Here is a 23,941-nt window from a genome sequence, read left to right as displayed (position 1 = left end):
TTTCATAAAAATAAGAAATTACTTTTTAAATCAAAAGCATGAGTAGTTTACAAGGCAGATGAGGCAATCTTAAACCAATTACAAGGCACCATAATTTATGGCTGGTATTAAAGAGGAGGAAATATTTTTGAAGTAACAGTTAGTGCTTTTTAATATTCTCTGCCAAAGTGAGACAATGTGATCAAATAAATTCCAGAGTATGTTACAAAGGAGTTTTATTCATTTTTTTCAAAATAGTCATCATAGTATCACAGAATTCAAAGCAGTACAGAGGATATTAAATTGTTTTAAATCTGGTACCAAATAGTTTGAGAAAGACTGAAAAAGCACCTTTCTTGAAGAAAATCAGGCTTCATAGTTTTGTTGTAATAGCACAAAAGTCATTTTACTGAATTTCCCATAGGCACTAACTATAGTGTTTCCAGATAGCCTAGAAACCTTTCTGTGGCCGCCCCCGTGACCTTCCTAAACCATTTTCGATTTCCCTTTTCAACCGGAATTGCTTATATCTTTCAGCCATCAAAATAAGTTCTTCAGGAATCACCTATTAAAATTAGATAAATCAACAATTAGCCATTATTACATTTTCAATTTCTACAAACTAAAAAAAAATCATGAAAATATTCTATAAATCAGTTTATGTAATATATATTCTATAAATAATATAAATATATTCTAAAATATTAACAACCCTGTTTGCATCAGGTTAAATCAGATTTTAGCATTTACTCCTAAACATGCACATTGAAGAAGAGCTCTTCAGTAGTTGCAAAAACAGAAATCAACTTGATACAACTCATCTTTAAAAAAAAAATCATCTGTATCTTAAGAAAAGCATTTTGTGTTTTGGAGGTCTTTCTGGAAAATATGGAGTATATTGAACTTCTTGGCTATATCAGAAGACTTTTGAACTCAGAAGTATAAATCAGCTATCTAAGTTCCTTCTAACTTTTGAGCAATTTCCTCCTGTGATATTTTGTGGAGACAATTCAAGGCTACAAGGGTAGGAGAGGAATATCTGATGGAACAAATTATCTTCCATTTGTGGAAACAATATATTTAAACCAGGAATTCATGTTACTGTTAAGTATAAAGTGTTATACTATAATATAGCACTGCAATTTGTAGTGAATATGAAAATATTTGGTAACGATTTGTGATACTAAAATTTGCAAAAATGCCTATCACAATTTTAAACAATATAAAATGTAAGATAAAAACTATAAACTAGCACTTAAAAAAACAAAAAGCAAATTAACACATTTTGTAGTAGCAACAGATTTTAACTATAAGCTATTCCATAATACAGCAAATATATTTCACAAGAGTTTTAAGTTCAATTTTGGAAATATCCAACTAGATTTTTATTCATCTCGGTGATAAAATCACTTTGAGATTTAAATAATCTCAAGGGATTTAAAATTACCATTTATTCTACATTCACAAATATAAAACCTGATAGGCCCTTATTTTGGCTGCCCAAACCACATCTATGCAGGGTTATCAGAAATTGATGATGCACAGTCTGTTTTTTACCTTTTTAAATATGGAAATTACAGTGTAAACTCTGAAATAGGCTTCTTTCAATTAAAAACAAAACGATTCAAAACCTTTTGGAACTGACCTCCAACACTTCACTCACTACATGTATACCATGGCCTTATACATCTTAATCCTTGTCCTTCCCTCCTATATATATAATATAAACTACTCAAAATAAAAATTTAAAAATCAATTTAAATGTGTATTTAATGTTTTATATTATTTTAATCAAATCAGGGTAAAAGGAACAACGGGAAAAAAGTAGCAACAAGCTTAGTTATAATGTTACCTGGTTTCCTCTTTTTAAAATGTCAATCAACTCGGATGCAATTCGCCAGTCACTCCTTGTGACAAGCGTTATAGCTTCTCCTTTGCGTCTATGTAAAAGCAAACTAAGTAAATAAATAGCTCATATCTGGGTTTTGTTTAAAATAAATTTTTGCTTAACATCAATCCAAACATTTCCCCCAAATAAAATGGGGTTTAATATTTCTGTAAGAGACTCCCTTTTATAGACCTGTATTGATAATTTATTAAAATGTTCTATTTTTAAATCCATATTCTGTCTTTAGACTTTTAAGTAATAAAAACTGATTGCTCCTTTCTGAATGATTGAAATTGCACCAGTGGTAATTATCACATTTCTCCTCAAGTAGCAGTTAAGCAGATTATGGAAGGAGAAGAAAATATACATGTTATCTTTATAATTTATCCTGTGCATAAACAGAAAAACAATGTCTTACTGCTAAAAAGGATCCATGTCATCATGAAACATCAAATGGATAGCTCCATTTTTAAAAATAGGACTATCAACATTCAAAATGGGGGGGGCGGCAACGGGGACAAAATGGCAGATTCAGCCACCTCTGCCAGAGTGGGTAATGAAGATGAACATTCTGGAGTAAATGGTATTTTGGAGACCTTTAATGATGGGACACCTATAGAACAGGTTTCCATTTAGATCCTTGAAGCTCCAAGTGATTAGTTAGAATGGGTAAAAAAGGAGTTTATAAAAAAGCAATCCATCTTCTGTTCCTTTCTGACATAGCCCAATCTATTTACAAAGATAAAGGTTACCTCTATTCAGTTGTGTCTGACTTTAGAGGACGGTGCTCATCTCTGTTTCTTAGCCATGGGAGCCAGCATTTTCCAAAGATTTCCATGGTCATGTGGTCAGCATGACTATGTACTGAGAGGCATGGAATGCAGTTGCCTTCCCACTTAAGTGGTACCTATTTATCTACTTGCATTTGCATGCTTTCGAACTGCTAGGTGGTAAGAGCTGGGGCAAATAATGGGAGCTCATCCCATTGTGCAGTGCTCAGATCTTGAACCCAGGCTGTCAGCTTTCCAGATGACAAGTTCAGCATCTTTAACTGCTGAGCCATTGTGCCTCCTCTACTTACAGCAGGATCCTTAACTCTGAGAAAAACATCCTTACTAACAGGAATATGTTTTTTTTCTCCTCTCATTTCCTTAATGAGGAATGAGTTGGAATCTCATTCCAACTCTTTGGAATAAATTATTTTTAACAGGAAAAAGATAAATTTGTTCAGCTGATGAATCCCTGTCGAGGAGAGACTGCTACATTTCCCTATACTCTAATGCATCTGATATAAGAGACAAGAATAAGCTGAAGAAAACACTCATATTTTCTACTTGGTAACATAGAAACAGTTTAAAGTTTGGCTTACCCAGCTCGTCCAGTACGTCCCACTCTATGAACATATTCTTCAATGTTACGAGGAAAATCATAATTAAAGACATGCGTAATATCATGCACATCAAGTCCACGGGAAGCCAAATCTGTCGCTATCAATACACGAACTTTGCCTAAAACAAGCAAAATAAAAACTGGTTAATTTTTCACAATACATTTGAATGAAGTGTTACTTTTCTGTAGTTTTTCCAGCAGATGGAAATCTATTCCCACTTTGATTGTTCCAGACTCTAGTATTTTTTATGGGAACACTCACCTTGTCTCTTATATACACAATTTGAGGGACAGACCTTGCTAATTCTCAACATTAACACAGTGGATCAAATTTGAAACAAACTATAATCAAAGTCAAGATGGCCACGTTGAGAGAGGAGAGAGAGGGGGAGATGGGGGAGAGAGAGAGAGGGACAGAGAAATCCTTTCCAAAGCAGCCAGTCTCTGTGTCTTTTTTTTTTTTTTTTTACTTGCATTCCCCCAGGGAGATTGCTTGCACTTTTCTTTCCCAGCTCGGAAAAAGGAACTCAGGGAAATTCTCCGAACAAAATGAAAAAAGAAGTGAACAAGTACAAATTGATTTAAATGATGCAATTTGGTTAATGTAGATTGTGACTGTCTAATATCCATGGTATGAAAAGAATGCTCCATTGAAGTAGCAGAATCCAGGAAAAAAAAACCACTAAGTATTTTCTGACATAAATGAAAGACAGAGACTTTTTTTTGGGAAGGTGGGGAAACCATTTGTGCTGTAAGAACATTTTGTAAAACTAACTTGAGTGAAGAGAACAGAGTCCATTAGCACATCTTACTAACATGCTAGCAGGGCTGGCCTTACCATCGAGGCAAACCTAAGTTTTTCTGGTTTCATATTGCATAGTTAACAGGGTTTGCCTACAAATATTATAATTGTTCTAATAATGGCTAAAATAACTGTTCATTGGAAAGATTCATACTAATTGATGAGTGAGGCTACAGTGGTTGATCAGAATTAAAAGCTTGGCCAGAGATTCACTCATTATAGATGGGCTGATATCTGGTTTGGCCAGTATGGGCAAACATTTTCTATAAAATCTTTTTTTGTAGATCTATGCTATCAAGGAAATCCACTATCCTGAGATGTGTTTTATTTCTTAAAAGGCATCTCAAATCTGTGATGTAATTAATAGTATTCAAATTAGATCTGGCTTAGAAAGAAAAATGCATGGCCCTGTCCTCATCAATAGCACCATTTAATATGAAAAGATCAGTCCTGCTTAGTATACAATTTATTTCACAAGTTGTTTAATATTATATGATTCTACATGGAGCCCCAGCATTTGTGTAATTTTAACATCATAGTTTTAAACTTGGATTTTACTATTAATTCTCTTTGAAATCTTTCTAAGTTGGTCAAACCCTGTAATAAAGATCTGAATTTGAGTTTATGTGTTTTGATAATTACATAATCACATTATGTTAAATTGATTAATTATAACCTTTTTTGAAATCGTCCAAAGCTTGTTCACGATCACACTGTTCTCTGTTGCCATGTAAAGACTGAACAGGAATTCCCTGAAGTCCAAAATCACTTGAAAGGTCATCAGCCCTTTGGAAAAAAATTAAAAGCAAAGCTAATACACAGAGAAAGGTTTTTTAATCCAATTAATGTATCAATAAATATTTATAGAACAGTTAGAATAAACATTCAAACTTATATCAGGTACCACATATGCCAGAACCCTCATTTTATTTCCTAAATATTCATACTCCAATACTAAATTTTACTTTTTATTAATTTATTAAAACGATTACTATTTTTTTTTAAAAAAAAATCACAAGATGGATATCGTGGAGATAATTTTAGGGAGTGGTATCACTAAACAATCAGAGGTTGAAAAATATAGATGATGTGTGGCAGAACTGAAATATAATTCATACTGCAATTGTCAGAGAAAAAAATGCTACTCCTAGAATAAATCCTCACTGAGATATATATATATATTTATATTAGATTATTAGAGCTCTTTAGTAACAGTATAACGGAGATAATGGTGTATAAAAAAATCTTTCCTTTTTGTAGCGTACCAGCTTTCTTTAACACTGATTCATAACAATATCCTAATTATGCCCCACTAATGTTCAATGTTTAATAAGCATATCGTACTGCTAAATATTTTTAAATTAAATTAAAATTATGGTTTGAATTTTGATATTTGGAAACATTTTGCCATTTTTGCTAAATATTTTTAAATATTTTTAAATGTTTCTGACTATTAAGAAAAAGTTCATTCCCAAATGTCAGTTCTATTATTATTACTATTATAAAGGGAAAAAAAAGTCTGAAGTGGTAAAAACCACTTTAAAGAGCATAAATTTAACTTAGCTAAGTATACAGCACATGCTTTACTCTAGAAAGTTTTAATCTTAATGCCAGTTAAATATTAAAAATAAGAAGTGATGAAAAAAGGTATTTCTGGGGGAAAATTGGTAGGTGAACTACTAGACTAGACAGAATGTTTGTTACAATTTAAGCTCATTTGTGTTAAGTTTTTCTACATACGTAAGTTTCTTTCCCACAAAAATGATGGCCTTGTCATCAGACTTCATAGTATCAACGAAATGATGTGTGAAAGCTCTTTTTTCTTCTTCTGGAATAACAATAATCTTCTGTTCTACTGTATTGACTGCCTGTAAAACAAAATTTATTACAAGGAAATATGACTGAAAAATAATGGCTTATAGCATATATTGTCAAAGCTACTTATACTGTAAGAATTGTAAATACTCAGATAATGTGCAAACAAAGGAGAACATTTAAAAGACTTCTGAATAATATGCATGCTGTTTAGAAATGACAGGACATTGCTGAAGGACTATTCCCCAAATAATTATTTTATATATATTTCATTTTGATAGTATAGTACTGAAATTACTCAACAACTTAAACTTGTCAGCAATTGACAAGTGAAATGACATTATTGCATGCACTCAAACTAGTAAAATGAGAAAAAACAAAATTATGTAATTTATCTAAAAGGAAAGTTAGTCAGAAAGGTTATCTAATTTGAAAGTTTTTCACTTTGAAATTTTTTAGTGTATTCTTTTTAAAGCAGGATATTAGTATGTTATTTTGGGTTATTCTCACTTTCTCCAAGAGTCTTTTTTCATATATGCATAGTAAGATCAGACATTTTTGGTATACATTAATTATGGATACGTATAATATTAATGCTCAGCACAACTCACCGCTAAATCTAGAGTTCCAACGTATACAATCATTGGATCTTTCAAGTATGATTTTGCAAGCCGGCGGACACCACTTGGCCATGTAGCACTGATGGAATTAAAATAAAATGTTTTTTTAAAAAAATTAAGATTATTATTTCCCCTATTCTAATTCTCTTGCTATTTCTATAAAAACACTTATCAATCCAGCTGCATTTAAAACTTGCTAAAAAAATACCCCCAAGGATTTCACTGCGATTTGTTTAACTTTTTGTTCCATGTCATGGCACCTAGCATCCTTCCATCTCATAAACTTTTTCTTCCATGCATTCATTCTTTGCATTTATAAAAAAAATTCTGATTTAATTTCCAATATTTCTTTTAAAGAAATTAAAATAGCTTTTGAATTATCCAAGCCCTTTTGCATTTCAAATTTACAATTCAATATAGTGTGTTATATATTGCCCAAAATTACATAATAAACTTAATGACTCTGGACAACTGATCATGGACACGTCAATTAATTGAGAAAAACAGACATCGGTACCTTCAGAAATATGATACCACCATTCTACTTCCATAGTGAAAGGGGGTCTTATTACAAAGGAAATAAGATATTGCTGAGGAAGTGAAAAATTAACTCTTGTCTTAGAAATGAACCAATCTATGTTAGCACGAATGAGATCTTTATTTTATTTATTTTTCACATTTCTGTATTGCCCATCTCCCTCAAAGAGGGGCTCTAATTGATGTATAATAAAATGTTAAAATATAAAATAGCATAAATAAAAGTTTTTAAAAATTAAAAAAAAGTAAGAGGTGGCAAGGCAAAGGGACGGATTTCAGGGGACTAACCAACCTCATGGCTGCATCCTTCCCTGGGTTCCCCTGCAAGGCACAACCATCCATGTCTTAACTCCTTTTTGGAAACCAGGAGAATAAACCTGTCTGTCTTACTTCCAGGGGAAGAATATTCCACAGGGCAGGGGTAATGGCAGAAAAGGATCTTTTTAACTACACTCACAAGTTGGAATTCTTTAACCAATGGGGTATGCATCATATTTTTCCTGTCTGATATACCTTCAGAGAGGGGTTTGGATCAGAAGAAAGCACCTGCTACTGACAATTTAGTAATAAGAAATATAGAGAGAAGTAAAGGGGGGGGGGGGAGAAAAAGAAAAAAATATTTTGAAGACCTTAATAGAATAATAATGAAATTTATATGGCAGGGAGAAAAAGCGAGAATCAATATGAAAATGTTACAAGATGCAAGACAAAGGGGAGGATTTGGACTACCAAACTGGAAATTATACTATCAAGCACCAGCATTATCATGGATGAAGAAATGGATTGTATTAAGAAATACAAGGTTATTGACTTTGGAGGGGCACGATTTACAATTAGGTTGGCATGCTTTTTTATGGTACGGGAAACATAAGATGCATAGCTATTTTCAAAGACATTTGAAAGGAATGCTTTATTATTAGTATGGGAGAAGGTTAGAGAAAAACATCTGAAAATACCAACATGGCTTTCAATAATGGAAGCATTAGTACATCCAAATATTATTAATATGGGGAATATTAACAGATATAAAAATATTTTATCAGAAAAGGGGGAATTGAAAACGAAAGAAGAACTAGTAGAACAAGGGATTGTTATGGCGTGGTATACACAACTGCAAATACGATCGAGATATGAAATAGATGCAAAGTTATATGGTTTTTACTTGGAGATGACAGAATTGGATGAGATACTCACAGGAACAGATGAGAAAATGATTTAAAAATTATATAGTTATTTACTTGGGAGTTAAATTAGAAGAAGAACAAGTAAAAGAAACAATGATAGCATGGGCAAAATTTTTTGGATATACAATAGAATTAGATAAATGGCAGCAATTATGAGAAAGAAATTACAAATTAACAATGGCTACAGCATATAAAGAGAATTTGTGTAAAATGTTTTATAGATGGCACATGTCACCGGAAAGATTGGCAAAAATGTTCAAAGATAAATCAACTAAATGTTGGAAATGCCACCAGACATCGGGATCGTACTATCACATGTGGTGGACATGTCCAGAAGTGAGAAAGTATTGGGCAAAAATTCAAATTTGGTTAGAGAAAATGATATAACAACACATTGATCTTAAACTGGAGCTGTTCCTGTTGGGTATCTTACCAGAGAAATTTAGTAAAAAAAATACATATTTGATTATAGAATAGAGTAGAGTAGAATATAATTTTTTTTATATACATGTAATAACGGCAGCAAGAATGGTATTTGCACAAAATTGGAAAGCAGAAAAAATTCCTACAAAGGGAGAGCTAATTAAGAAAATATTAGAATGTGCAGAAATGAGTAGATTAACATTAGCAATTAGTGGTAAGGAAGAATCGGAGAATTACAACATATGGGGGCAATTTTATCAATGGACAGAGATTGAATATAGACAATAGACAATGTAAAAATAAGAAACATTGGAAAAATATGTTGTAATACATTAAATTTAAATGTAAGAAGAAAGATAAATATGTACTAAGAAATTAATAAATGTTGAATATGACACAAAAATTTTTGTACCCAGATGTTACACTGATTGATGAATTGTTTAAAAATAAAAAACTTATATATAAAAAAAGAAATATACAGATAAGTGTTTACAACAGATATGTAGACAATATGTTGACTTACTTTCCTAACGTGAAGATAATGGATATGAGAACCCCTCTTTGAGGGAGCTGGGTGGTTAAAAAATGTGAAAAATAAATAATAATAATAATAATAATAATAATAATAATAATAATAATAATAATAATAATAATAATAATAATAATAATAATAATAATTTTATTTCTATACCGCCCTTCTCCCAAAGGACTCAGGGTGGTGTACAGCCAATTTAAAAACACAGGACACAACAATGATTAAAAATTAAAATAATTAAATAGATTTGGCCGATTTAAAACCCCAAAAATTTAAAATACCCCAATTTAAAATTATTATGCTGCCTGGCGGAACAACAGGGTCTTCAGTGCGCAGCGAAACACCCGGAGGTCGGAGATCTTACGTATTTCCGGGGGCAGTTCATTCCACAGGGCTGGGGCTCCCACAGAGAAGGCCCTCCCCCTGGGTGTCGCCAGCCGACATAACTTGGCTGATGGCATCCTGAGGAGACCCTCTCTGTGGGAACGGACTGGTCGGTGGGAGGCTATTGATGGCAGAAGACGGTCTCGAAAGTACCCGGGTCCTATGCCATGGAGTGCTTTGAAGGTGGTAACCAACACCTTGAATCGCACCCGGAAGACCACTGGGAGCCAGTGCAGCTTGCGCAGGAGGGGTGTCACGCGGACACAATGAGTTGCGCCCATAACCACCCGCGCGGCCGCATTCTGGACCAGTTGGAGCCTCCGAGTCCTCTTCAAGGGGAGCCCCATGTAGAGAGCATTACAATAGTCCAGCCGGGAGGTGACAAGGGCATGAGTGACCATGCGCAAGGCGTCCCGGTCCAGAAAGGGCTGCAACTGGCGGATCAGGCGAACCTAATAAAAGGCCCCCCTGGCCACGGCCGTCATATGCTCTTCTAAAGACAGCCGTGCGTCCAGGAGAACACCCAGATTGCGTGCCCTCTCTGTGGGGGGCAAAGATTCACCCCCAATAGTCAGCGATGGCACCTGCTGACTATATCGGGACGCCGGCAGCCACAGCCACTCGGTCTTGGACGGGTTGAGTCTGAGCCTGTTCCTCCCCATCCAGACCCGCACGGACTCCAGGCAGCGAGACATCACATCAAGGGCATCGTTGGGGTGGTCTGGGGTGGAGATGTACAGATGAGTATCATCAGCGTACAGATGACACTTCACCCCAAAACCACGGATGATCTCATCCAGCGGCTTCACATAAATGTTGAACAGAAGAGGCGAGAGGACCGACCCTTGTGGCACTCCCCATGCGAGACGCCTCAAGGTCGACCTCTGCCCCCGCCAACACGAACTGCGAGCGGTCGGAGAGGAAGGAGGAGAACCACTGCAGAACGGTGCCCCCTATTCCTAACCCTCTCAACCGCTGCAGCATGAAATAAACAAATAAAAAATAGTCTAATAGATATTACTATAATAACAGACTTCAATGGATAGTTAAAACTGCAAAAACAACAATTGCAATCAGTGTACAGATCCTTCCATTGAGGATCTGTACACTGCATGAACCAAAAAGAGGGCTGAGAAAATAACTACAGACCCCTCACATCCTGGACATAAATTGTTTCAACTTCTCCCCTCTGGGTGCCACTATTGGGCACTGCATGCCAAAACAATTAGACACACAGATATTTTTTTCTCCCTGTGCCATCACTTTGCTGAATATCTAATTCACACAGCACTGTCTTAGGCTTAAAGATATTTACCCCCTGTATCACTTGTTGAATCTCACGATTAATGATCTATGATATATATGACTATTGCTTGCTGTTTATATGTACACTGTGAGCTTATGCACCGGAGACAAATTTCTCCTGTGTCCAATCAAACTTGGCCAATAAAGAATTCTATTCTCTAGGTAAGGAAACAACCACATGGTGTCAAATACTCTAGATGTGACAATGGCTATATGTTTTCAATTTAAAATGAAAGGGCCACAAAGAGATATACAAATTTTTATTTGCAAAGTGATATAAAAGAAATTATCTATTTTCTGCATAGCACATATTTAGGCAATAATATCCATCAAAACAAGTATTTTACCCTACCTGGTCATAACTGTTTGTCTATCAGGACGTACATCTAACAATATCTTCATTATTTGAGGCTCAAAACCCATATCCAACATTCTGTCTGCTTCATCCAATACCTGTGAAAAATATGGTTAACTATTGTTGATTTCAATGTACATGATGAAAATTATGTAACAATCTGAAAATTACTAATTGTAAACTATATTTCTATATTTATTTTAGTGCATATGTTATCTGAGTTAGTTGCATGTGGTCTTTGTTGTAGGGCTTCTTTTATTATTCTTTGGCTCTGCTATCACCAATAATATTACCACCTGTTAGTATTTGTAAAGTCTTTAAACTCTGGGTAGAATATGGGGATGTTAGAGGATAGAATAGACATTTGTATAACAGGACCAAAGGAATAAACTGACTCTTTAAAATAATTAAAAATGAATTTAAAATATTTTAATAAATTAATTACATCAATACTATCCTACGCCAGCTTTTAAATTATTCCTAGTCCTGTCTCCCTGTTAGGGGCAGGTATTCTCTGCCTTGGACTCCGTGCGTTTCTCATTTCAAATCCCTCCCTCCAGTTTTCTCCTCCTGTTGGAATATAACCTGGGAGAAGGCACTCAGTGCTGCCACATTTTAAGATCACTCATACATCACACAGGGCTGAATTCAATTTTCTAATTGTCACTAGGCCACCATCTACTGGAAGAACAGATTATTTATTACCAAATTACATCTCATTCTCACTTTAAAAAACCTGGATAACCCTTTACAGAATATCAAAGAATGCTTGCTATTTTCATAGGTAAGATTGTTACCAGTTTTAGTTTTAGTATGTAACTATATGTCTGCTAAAAACTCAACTAACTCATTACATAGCTAAGTGACACAGTTGTAAAGCATGTTGTCACATGACCATGTCAATTTACAACGGTAGTTCCAATTGCAATTGTTAGGCAAATCCTGCATGGTAGCAGTGTCCTGCTGTCACATGATCGCCACTTGAGTAACATTTCATGTCAAAAGCACCTTGTTCAGACAGGTTTGTTAGGACAGCTTCACTTCTTGTATCACACCTGACAGTCCAATTTAATAAGCCTTATTAACTAAATATATAAGTTAGTCTGAAGAGGAGATTGAGTTTTTTTAAATTAGGAGACTGACTACAGAAATTTCCAGGAGTTTATCAAATTTTGTTCAGGTTGGATTGCAGTTTGAAAGGGCTGGATTCGAATCTGGTCTTAGACAAGTATTACCTAATTACTTTTGCTCTAAAAGTTTGTTAGCGGTCTTACTCTGTTTTACTGGACTACACTCAATCTGCTCTTTTGGTCTTTGAAAGTGAATAATTTATTTTTATATTATTACATTAATATTCAAAAGCAGTAGGTACATTTGATGAATGTTTATTCAGCAGGCTTTCCTATTTTGTGTTTCAAGCTGTACAAAACATTTGTTATTTCAGTGCTTTCTTCTTCCCTATAGGATTGTTGCTGGATTATGGTCTGTTTTTTATTAAATCTTGCAATCTGCAATTTGTAGCTTTTTATTTTTTGATCTTTTATATAAGGCAGCATAATGAGAGTTGAAAACATGTCATGACAGCCTTTTTATGAATTGAACCATGACACATTCTATGAATTCTATCTGTGTCCACAAACAAAAAAGATTGCAGAGCCTTGGTGCAGTTGAGGTGTTTTATATAAATGTCACGCAAATGTATGTATGTATACGTTTGTCTATCTGTCTAATATCTGGAAGACCTACTAGCAGAACAGGCAGCAGAACAAAAAGGCATTAACTACAGTTAGATTTAAGATCGAATCTGGGTTGGTCACTGGGACCAGAGATTTACTCTTCCGATAATTAATATCAATGTATGCCACAAAATAAACATAAGCTAGTTTTAAATGAATATGTTACCTGTTTGTACCACTGGTAACACAGATCTCAGTGTATGGTTCTAAAGTCAAAACCGCATCTTCACAAAAAAATTTCCAAAGATAATAGAAAATTAAGGGCATAAGGGACAAAAAAACCCCCAGACCAATAATTAGCAACCAGGATCACTTCTAGGGAATGGGGAAGTAGAAAAATGAAGAAAAAAATGGTACTGCAAACTATGGAAGAAAGCATAGCTAGTTGGTCAAAACACCGAACAGATGACAATGTTTTGCTTCAGGTCTGCTTTTACTATTTCATTTATTTAATTTAATTTTACTTCTGTTTATAACCAAAGTTGCATTCACCCACACATAAAAAGAAGGAAACAGTAGCCAAAGTGGTTTGGGCTGGTAGGGAAAACAGCTTTAGAAAATATGCACAGGGGTTCATTTTCATCTCAGCAAATAAGTGTAAACTGAACATGTCCATGGTTATATAATGTTGGCTCACTATTTAAAAGGAAAACTGGAGGAGAGAATAGCAATGAATAGACGAAGATGAATAGATGAATAAAGATGTTCCAGCCAGTTACCAATATATGAATATTTTAACATTCCCACCTAATACATAATGGTGACTACTTGCCAAATATGTTATGCTTCTCAGATTTATGAAACTGTTCATTTGCAGGTCATTCAATCTGCCAGGAGTAGCAATAACAATGTCCACGCCTTTGGTAACGGTATTGATCTGTCCTTTCCGATCTCCACCACCATATATGCAAATGCTAGGAAGAATGTTTATTCAACATTTAGAACTGAACTGACATGCTCTATGTATTTTAATATTTTACAGTTTTCAGAAATTTTATAAAAAGACTTTCATGTTTTACTTTCCTAAATAAGAGCAAAGGAAACAACAGTTGAACAAGCCCTAAGATATCCCTTGTGTGAAAAACTTGTTTAAAATTTATCACTAAGTGGAGTGTTGTTTTTTCCAACGTATTGCTGATTTAATTAAAATAGGTTCTTCTTTAAGTTAAATCTAAGAATATAACATTACACATAAGAAAGGTATAGGGTGATGGTAAAGAAATTCAAGGTCTGTTCCTGATTGTCTATTCTGCTTTTCCTAATAGTTTTGAATATACTGTCAATAGTTGCTAGATGTTGGTTAGTTATAACCACTCTGCATATCAAAATAAGATAATATAACTTTAGAATACAGTTTAACCTTTTAGCCAAATCACTCTAGAGCTCAAGAAAAAAAAAAAACCACCCTAATACCTGCCAAATAAGAGGATGTGGATTAGTACCTTTTAATTCCTTTATAAGAGTATTTTAAGCACTCTGCTTCAACTTGAAGGGCTAGTTCTCGAGTTGGAATGAGAACCAGCATCCCTGGTCCATTGCGTTTTTCTCTAGAACTGAAAAAAGTACAACTTCTTTAGACAATCAACCTGAGGATAGCCTCAGAAAAGAAAGTTAGTGAAAATGGAAAGAATAGAGGACACCTAAGAATTTCAGTCAGTCCCATCACTCACTTGGAAAAACTCAAAGAGGATAATTTCCAATTTAACTTGCATCCAAACATAATTCAGCTTTAATTCAGATCACAGTAAAGCCATACTCCAAAGCACAATTGCAGAAAAAAATAAAAAAAGCATACATAACAACCTAATTTACAACCCAATTATATTGTTTGGATCATGACGGAGTCAGTGGCTCTGTTTTCCCTGGCAGAGGGTTGCAGGACGCCATTGCACCTGGAAATGGAGCTTGGGAGCCCGTTTTTGCTGCCAGAACACTCGAGCCACCAAAGCGCTGACCCTAGTGATGTTGAGCTGGCCATGCCCCCCCTCCATGCAGCCCTCAATAAAATTGTTTAACACCCCTGCATTACGATATAATAGAAGAAGTTTTATCTCAACATGTTCTTACATTGGTTGTGAATCCAAATGAATGAATCCAGGCATTAAATAAGCTAGTGTCTTTCCAGTACCCGTCTGTGCTATTCCAATGAGATCAAATCCTTGAAGTATGATTGGCCAAGCCTGTGACTAAAATAAGAAATTCAGTGAATTTGCTGAAATGTAAACAAAAATGGTTTCACACTACTTAGATCATAAAGTTGAAATACCTGAATTGGAGTAGGCTTCTCAAAACCAACTTTTTTAATATTTGCCATAATGTCAGGATGATGTTTAAAAGCATCTTCAAATTTACAAACAGGATTAGGAATACGACGTTTTTCACCATCTTTCAAATCATCACATGAAATACTATTGTTTTCTTTTCTTAAATAAAAAACCAAAGTCAAAGAAACAATATTTTATATCAATTTTTGATATGAGTACTATCAGTTTATGTCAGATTAAGAAATTTTATGCACATTGCACAAATTATTCTGGACAATTAAATAAAGATTTATAATCAAAATCAATGAGAAAAGATGAATTAAATACTATATGTTTTAGTCTAAAACTTTTAAAGTAAGATATAATTCTATACATTCCTTTAAAATGTTCTGAAATCAATAGTTGGTGAGGACAGAACAAAATGTCTGAATGCTTCAACTCTGAAATGTTTTGCTTACTCCTAGTCAGTGCAAATTCATCTTATATGTGCAGATGCTTAAAGTATTTGTTTTTAAAAAGAATTCTAATAAAAATATACATAATGAAAACATTGTCTATTCTTATAAGATTGCTCAGTGTAATACTATTAGAAAAGTTATAGCCATTAAGTCTATAATAACTCTTTATATGTACATTTAAAAGGCTCTATTTCTGTTAGAGCCATCTGCAAATGGTTCTCCAAAACTGAACTTTTCATCCTAACTTTGCTTAGAGTTTATATTTGGGTATATACAGCCAAATAACATATGATACTGATTATGCCAATCAACAATGCTCAACATACCAATAAAAATTAAACTAGTAGTCTGCTCTGTGAGAGAATAATGATTCAAACACATTGATTCTCACCAAAAACTGTTCCCCTCTGCCCATTTAATCCAAAGGCAGAAATGTGAAAATTTCAAAGTTTTTTTTTCATTTGATATAAAAATCTGTTAAAATCTAAAAAGTTTCTAATAAATGAGAAAAGTTTCTAATTTGGAGTTAGAATTTGGAATTTGTAGTGCTGCTGAAAACTCATTCAGCAATTACGAACATTTCAGCTAAAGTCAAGGTTAATTATAAAATGGCATTTTTCATAAATGTTGGAGAGAGCTAGAGAACATAATTAAAGAATCTCAGTAGATAAGGTTCTGTCAACCTGAAAACACCAAGTTTTTAAAAAAATGATAGGTCCTGAAGATGCAAACAATTCAGATACAAGGTTAATTATATAAAAATAAAGAGTTTTTTATTTTAAAAAATCTTCTTTTCCGCATCGTGCAAGAGCAGCCTCTAGTGGCCTTTATGGATAAATTCATATGTGGGCTTTTCTTACTGAAAATATACGTAGTTTGGAAATCAAATCTACAAATTATGGGGGCTTCTGTTATCGTTCAGTATCAAGGTCTAGTCTAGTTATAGTTATGTTTCTTAGATGAGGAATTTGAAACAATATTTTGTAGCTTTTATGAAAAGCAACTTATTTGGCATACCCTAGAGTGGTCCTAGGATACCTGGGGGGGATGTCTCCCAAAACCCTCTCAGGGACCCCAATCCAAATTATTTGCCAGCCTACATTGAAAAATATTACAATATTAAAATTCCATCAAACAATTGTGAGAAGCAGTAGTTGCAGTGAATGTGTAAATTTTAATTTGGTAAATATCGATAATTATAACTTTTGCAAACAAATGGTTTGATCGGGATATAGTGGCATTAATAATATTTGGTTTTCCAATCCAAAATACCAGAACCTAAATAGTATGCTTTAATAGTGGTGATTAAGATACTTGGACATTTAGTTATCTCTTATGTATATATGTACTTCCCTTTTTAAGATGAATCATGAAATTATGGCTTTACTGATATAGAGATATTTGAACCCACTAAAAAAAAGGTAGGAATAAATGGAAAAAAAACCGTAATAAATGATTGTCTTCAACTAAAAAAAACCATTATTCCTAACAGTAAAACTTCTCAGCCTAAAATATATTTAAAATACTTCTGTATGTTGATTCATTCATTTCTGATGAACAAATGGAAGACATTTTTGCACAAAATATTTCTTCCAAATATTTTGGATCTCCCTTTGATTAGTTTCCATCTGTTGCTTCTTGTCCACACCCACACTGCATACTAGTACACTATCCTTCCAGAAACTTTTAAATCACCCAGATAATTTTTGGAGAAATTGTGATTTTTGCTAATTAGATATCTAGTCCTTATTACTACATAATATGAATGTATAAATATTTTTTGTATTAACTGTATTACTAGGTACTATTATTAGTAAACTTTAATAATTAGTCTAATTAGCTACCCTAATCAGAATAATAACATACAAATTTGATAAATAAAAAGTTGTTCCATGGCTACAGTTTTTAGTTTACATGGTGCACATGCCAATACTTTGCCAAAAAGAAGTGTCAACAGAGGCAAACCATTTTACTATACCACATATATTGGAAATATAGAAATGGCCCATTTTGGTTTCATGGTAATTATCCAGCCATATCTTTGAAGTGTTAACTAAATATTTAGTAGACAACTCCAGATCCAAATATCTAAGAGACCTCAGTTAAATATAAAGCATAAATTTCCTTATCCTAATTCTTACCGCCACTTATCAACTTCTTCTTGTGACATAAAAGCGATGTTTGGGGCTTCTTTGTAAAAACACTTTTCAAGTGGAGGCAAATCTGTTAAACGTAACGAAAAGTTGTTATAAGAGCACATTGTAATTTACAGTATTTTAAAAATAAATTCTATTCATGAGTTAAATCTAACAACTGCAGTGGGGTTGTTTTAGAGAAAATAATGTTTTAATATGGCTTGCAAAAATTAATATAATAAATATGCAGAAGTTTAAATTTCTTTTATATAAAAATGTAGGGAAATTCATTTCTAGGTCTCTTTCTCTGCCCATTTTGCAGTTGTGGTCTATATTCACTTTTATCTGATCATTCCCTATGCACCATCTTTTTTGTCTCCCATGGTCATTTTCACATAGCATTACATTTATGCCAAAAGAGAAGCATATGTGTGGCTCAGGTGTGTAACACTCATATCAATTTACAGATTATACCCAACTCTACCTCTCTTTTTCATCCAATGCAGGTGAGATGGTTGGTACCGATAGTCCGAAGTTACCATGGACCTCCTTTGGAGTACTTACATCATCTTTCTAAAGTTCCAATGGCCACCCCCCCTCCCATGATCACGCGACTGCATTTATGGCTGTTTTCCAGCATCCCATGGTCACATTTACCTTCTTGATAAAAACTAACAGTTACCTCTGGTTTTCGGCAAAACCAGCCCATAAGAAAGGTTGATTAACGACCATTATTTAAAAACATTATAAAATCAGGTTGGTCACAAAGCTTACAACCATAATGGACAGGCTCATAATGGATATTTCAAGCACTTGGCAACTGGCTCACATTTATGACTGGTTATATTGTCCCACAGGCCTATGACAATTTACCCATTTGGAAGAATAGATTCAGTTAACAACTATGTAATTCCCTTAATGAATTACGAATCAACCACTTATTATGATTGATTTTGCAACCATAATAATGGTTGCAAAATCAAGTCCAGTCATATGTTGTCTTCATTTATGACCAAAATTCTTGTCCCAACTGTGGACATAAGTTGAGAACTATCTGTATGCCAGTATTTCACCATAGAGGCTTACTGCTGGTCTGTTTCTATTGGGTGTCAATGGGCTGACTTTGACCTTTAAAACCTTCGATTGATTAGAGACAGGTTATCTGAAGGAGCACCTTTTATATGTTTATCCAAATCTTAAAACAAATGACTTTTGATAAATAATTTACCTTGAAGGCTACTAAGGTATCATTCATTTAAAAAAAAAAACCTTATTACACTAACCAATCCACTTCATGGCTTCATATTTAGCTTTGTTTTCTCGAAGGGAGGCCCAGTTAATTGATGGTTTTGGACTACTGAATTCAGAACTGATAATCACAGATTGACCATATGAAGTATTTCCAATCTCCTGGTATTTACAGGAATCTGTCAAAACAAAATCAGGCTCCAGTTATCAAAAGTTTCCTATCAGATTGCCAGGCAATTTAAATGAAGACAAATCTAACCCTAGAATCATATAGAAATTGCACCTCAGGGTCACCCAAAGACAGTCTTTTATCAATTAAGATATATATATTTTTAATATTGAACAGCTTTAAGAAGGGTGGAAATTTTTTATCCACTATTATATACATTTTACAAGCTTTCGATTTATTACTGCTTAACAACAAAGTGGCTAAATATTTTTTCACTATTAAATCAATAAATTTAATTTTCTGAGATGCCTACATATAAACATGCACACCATGTTTTCGAATCTTACCTTTAGTATCTCTTTCTCCTGTATTGTTTTGATTATACCTTTCAATAAGATTGTCAATCAGCATTTTAGCTTTGGTTTGTTTATCTTTTCCACCAAATATCTTTACTTCAGCCTCATAATTTCCCTTTATAACCTAAACACAAGATATTTAGATTAGGAATTAAAACTTAGAAATGAAGCAGTCTACATACTGTAATTGTAGTGATTTAAAATAAATGACTTAAAACATTTACAAATACCATGTTTCCCCGAAAATAAGACCTTATATTTTTTTGAACCCTGAAATAAACGCTTGGCCTTATTGCCATGCACTCAAAAGCCCAATTGGGCTTATTATCAGGGGATGTCTTATTTTGGGGGAAACAGAGTACTTGTTAAAAGATTTATGCACACATAAGAATCATTTAACAGAGTTAACTATTTAAAATGTATATGCTTAGTTATCCTTCCAAATTCTTAGTTATTTCCTTCATGACAGGATATTAGGACTGAGTAATAATAACAAAGTAACTTGTGGAGTTACTTGGATCATTTTTATCTCAAAGAAACTGTCACATGTAAGAATTAGAACATCTTACTTGTATTTTGCAACCTGATGATTCTTCAAGCTCCTTAATTTTAGTTCCACCTCGACCTGTTGTAAAAGAAATAGATTCATATGTATCTTTTAACATGCATATTGCTATTGAGAACACTGCAATTTTTTAAAATCAAGAGAACAAATGTCTACAATTCAATAAAACATTGATATTTAACAAAAAACTACTTCACACACAATTAACAAAATGCTTTTTTGTAATAGCTACTTAAATTTATAAAATGGTTGCAGCAGTAATATGCCAATTTATATAAAATGGCTAAATGAATTTCCCATGACATTCATATTATTCTTGATATGAAATAGTCAGATAATTTGAGCTCACTGACAACTATCAGAAATTTGATCTGTAGTTGAATTTATAAGCACTAGAACTAATAAGCTTTGTGATGAATCAGGTTTGCTTTTTAAAAAATAAAGATAACTGTTACACAAGCGTGTTCTCAGGTTCAACTCATGGTCACTTACTCACTCACAGGCCTGGAAAATTGCCACACTCAAACTACTTTCAACTCAACATTGAGGCAAAAACAATTCTTTATAATACATGGACATTTAAAATAGCAAACTTTTACTGATTATAAAGTGTATCTATTTGCTCTTACTCTCTCTCTCATATCCACATTTATCCAAAGTCTACTAGGCTGCTAGGCACTAGCCAGAGGGACAGATGTGACTCAAAGAGTGGGTAGGTTTCAGGACCCCTTTCATCCCCCAAGTTATTGCTTTGTTGGTGGGAAAGGATTTCCCATACAGGCCCAACTCCTTGAGACTTGGAGAGGGGCTTGCCATGTGTTCAGACTAAATTTTCATCTTTTTGTTTCCTTAACAAAAAAAGGATGTTTGTTACATCCTCAAACCTCCACAGCTTCAACCTTAAACTGTCTACCGTGGACCTTCCCCCATTCCTAAGAGGTCCGTAAAGGGAGCCTGCATAAGCACACCACGTGCCTACCGTCCCTATCCTACTGTCCCCATTTATTTGTACTCATTTCCTGTGTTCATGTCCATGTTTATACTTATACTCGTTATCTTGTACATGTTTGGCAAACTAAATTAAAAAACAACAACAACCCCAACTTCCTCCTTTCCCTGAGGGAGCTTTTCCTGGCTTTTGTCCTCTCTTACCTACCTTCACCACTTTTAGGTATGGTGGCTTTAGCCTAGTCTCACACAACACCCATTTCTTTCACACACACCTGGTTCCAAGCCAGGAGAAAGAAGCAGGACCCAATGAATTTGGCAGCAGGCTACAGGAAAAGTGGTCTCCATTTATCTAGGAATCAGAAGTGAAGTGATTCAGCATCAGTTCAGCTGACAACCTGGCATGGGGAGTAGAGTGGTTTTTATACCCTTTTGGACCTGAGATGGAGATGCCTGGTGGGCTTATTTGATTAGATTAGATTAGATTCTGTATTCTAAATGTCCTTATCTGGTTTTCTGGATGATGGTCAGCTTCAAGGCTAGCCTTGGGGAAAGGTGGGGAATGTAAATTCTGTGTGGCTTTGTGTTTACTGACGTAATCCTTAATCCCATTAATTCAACCTGCCTCAGTCTTCTAATTGGGGTTACTAGAGGCCATTCTGGCTGGGAGGCAGAGTTTGCTTCAGCTTCTATGGATGGTTTTTCTCTGCCTTCGCTGGGGGCATGAAACTAGAGGGGAGGGGGTATCCTATGATTCTTCCTACAATGCACTGCAAATTGTAGCATCCATCTTTCAACAAATACGTTCTACGAAGTTAATTCTGGAGACATAAAATCAATTTGCTAGTAATTATTCTACAGCACATATGTCTTCCTTATCCTTTTTATCAACTAAATCACAAGCAATTTTACGAGATAAATATTTGTAAGCTGTGCAAAGCTTTGTAAGCAGAAAAGTTTTGAGGCACATACAACTAAGGGAGGCTTCTTAAACTCAATGACTTCCCAATGTTTTACAAATTCAGGTCCCCAAATCCCCGGATTAGCATTTGAGGAAAAAAATTGAAAAGCAAACTCTAGCAAAGGCCAAGTGAGGAAAAGCTGCTTAAGAAGCCACCCAAATCTTAACTTTTCATCCACAACCTGCTGCAACCACTTTCATTCCTTTTAGCCAGGGTTACATATTCAAGCCCAGGTATATATCATACTGACAATGGTTTGCTTGGCTTCTATTCAGGGCATTGCCCAGCCTGATCCGTGATTCCAAACAAATAAAATAAAACCAACAAACCACGGCCAAGTCCGACATCACATTAACTCGACTTTTTCGACTCGAGGAATTACTCAATAGATTTTAGACGCAACAGATTTAACTACCAGTCCTGTTTAGAAACAGTGCCACTACGTATTCCTTTAAGTGAACTTTGGGTCAGTTACTCTTCCCCCTCAGCCCAACGCACCTCACAGGGTTGTTGTTGTTGTTATTGTTATGAGGAGGGAAAAAAGACGGCAGGAGAATTAGGTCTGTTCGCCGCCTTGAGTTATGTATTGAAAAGGCGTCAAACCACAGTAACAACTACCTACCTATGACGGTGCCGACGAGAGCATTATCCAGGGGGAAGCACAACGGGGGCGATCCCGGTCGCTGCCTTCCTCCTCCTCCTCCTCCTCCTCCTCCTCTCCCTCCTCCTCTTGCCCGATACTCCAAGGTCCCAGACTGGCGGGCAGACGGCGGCCGCGAACCCCATCTGTTCCCGCCACGTCTCTCTTCTTTCTCTTTTCCCACCGGCCGGGTAGAAGATCCGGCCGTCCCCAACGAATACCATTCGCTCGGGGGAAGCTTAGTGTGGGAAGCGCGGGGCTGGTCCTCTTCGCCGTCGGTATCCCAGTCAGACATGGCGGGCAAACGACTCGAACCAAGAAGAAGCCGACACTGACGCGCCGCCGGTTGACTTTACACATGAGGCGGTTTAGCGCTCGCTGCCCGGCAGCGGCTCTGATTGGCCGGCGCGTCAATGCCGGCGGGGGATTGGCCAAAGCGCTTCGGCCTTTGAGCCGACGGTTCCAAATCGCTGAATGAATGCCCCGGGGTAGCTTTGAAGGCGGCTCTTACCAAATTTGGGACGGAGTGTTGTGGTGGGGACTACGCCGAAGTTATCGTAAAACAGCAGCCGCCGTTACTCGCAAGTAAGCGCGTGGATGCCAGGTTCACCTCGCTTCTAAGCAAGTTTGAATTCCAGAATAATTAAGGGACGTGCATAAACGCACCAGCCTGCCTACCGTCCCTGTCCTAATGTTCCCTTTTTTCCTATCTTATTTCATGTATTCATAATTATGTTTATACTTATATCTGTTATCTAATACATGCTTGACGAAAATAAATAAATAAAATAAAATAAATTTCACGTGGAGGATGGATTGGGACACGTGGATTTCTTTTTTTTCTAGTTTCGGCTTCTTCAGCTCTCCCGAACAATTCGCTTTAGGCTTAAGACTAACTTTATTGTCACTTTGAATGCAACTAATCGGCATATATTAAAATGACATCTCGTTGCATGCAGCTCTCAAACATAAACATGACAAAATGATAATGTTTACCTGGGAACAAATCTGACTGAACGTGAGGCGGTTTTTCTTGCGAGTAAACTTGCCCGGAGGATGGCTCTAAAGAGGGTATCGCTGGATAGCAGAAAATCAAATTATTTATAATGTTTTTTTCTTCCATTGAAGAGGATCTATAAAGTCTCCCCTTTATTTTCATATGCTTGGGGACTTCAGTTCCTTTAATTTTTTTTTGCTTGGGGATGCCAAAGACTGCTATGTATATATAGAAGATGCTATAGTCC

General features: G+C 35.2%; 1 protein-coding gene across 1 annotated transcript; it reads right to left on the bottom strand.

Annotated features, from left to right (window-relative positions):
- Positions 1 to 200: 200 nt before the first annotated feature.
- On the bottom strand, positions 201 to 23,081 carry DDX43 (DEAD-box helicase 43). The gene is made up of 16 exons (XM_034431900.2): positions 22,680 to 23,081; positions 20,152 to 20,207; positions 19,574 to 19,706; positions 19,093 to 19,236; positions 17,816 to 17,897; positions 15,219 to 15,375; positions 15,020 to 15,138; positions 14,395 to 14,505; positions 13,725 to 13,866; positions 11,214 to 11,314; positions 6,485 to 6,572; positions 5,799 to 5,926; positions 4,735 to 4,844; positions 3,237 to 3,375; positions 1,832 to 1,919; positions 201 to 544 (listed from the first exon to the last, which is right to left on the bottom strand). The coding sequence occupies exons 1-16, from the start codon at positions 22,990 to 22,992 to the stop codon at positions 431 to 433; spliced, it is 2,025 nt and encodes a 674-aa protein (XP_034287791.2). The 5' UTR covers positions 22,993 to 23,081; the 3' UTR covers positions 201 to 430.
- Positions 23,082 to 23,941: the final 860 nt, after the last annotated feature.

Source organism: Pantherophis guttatus, chromosome 1, assembly GCF_059756535.1.
Source record: "Pantherophis guttatus breed Tessera chromosome 1, ASM5975653v1, whole genome shotgun sequence".
Classification (NCBI taxonomy): domain Eukaryota; kingdom Metazoa; phylum Chordata; class Lepidosauria; order Squamata; family Colubridae; genus Pantherophis; species Pantherophis guttatus.
This window is presented reverse-complemented; position numbering and strand designations above follow the sequence as displayed.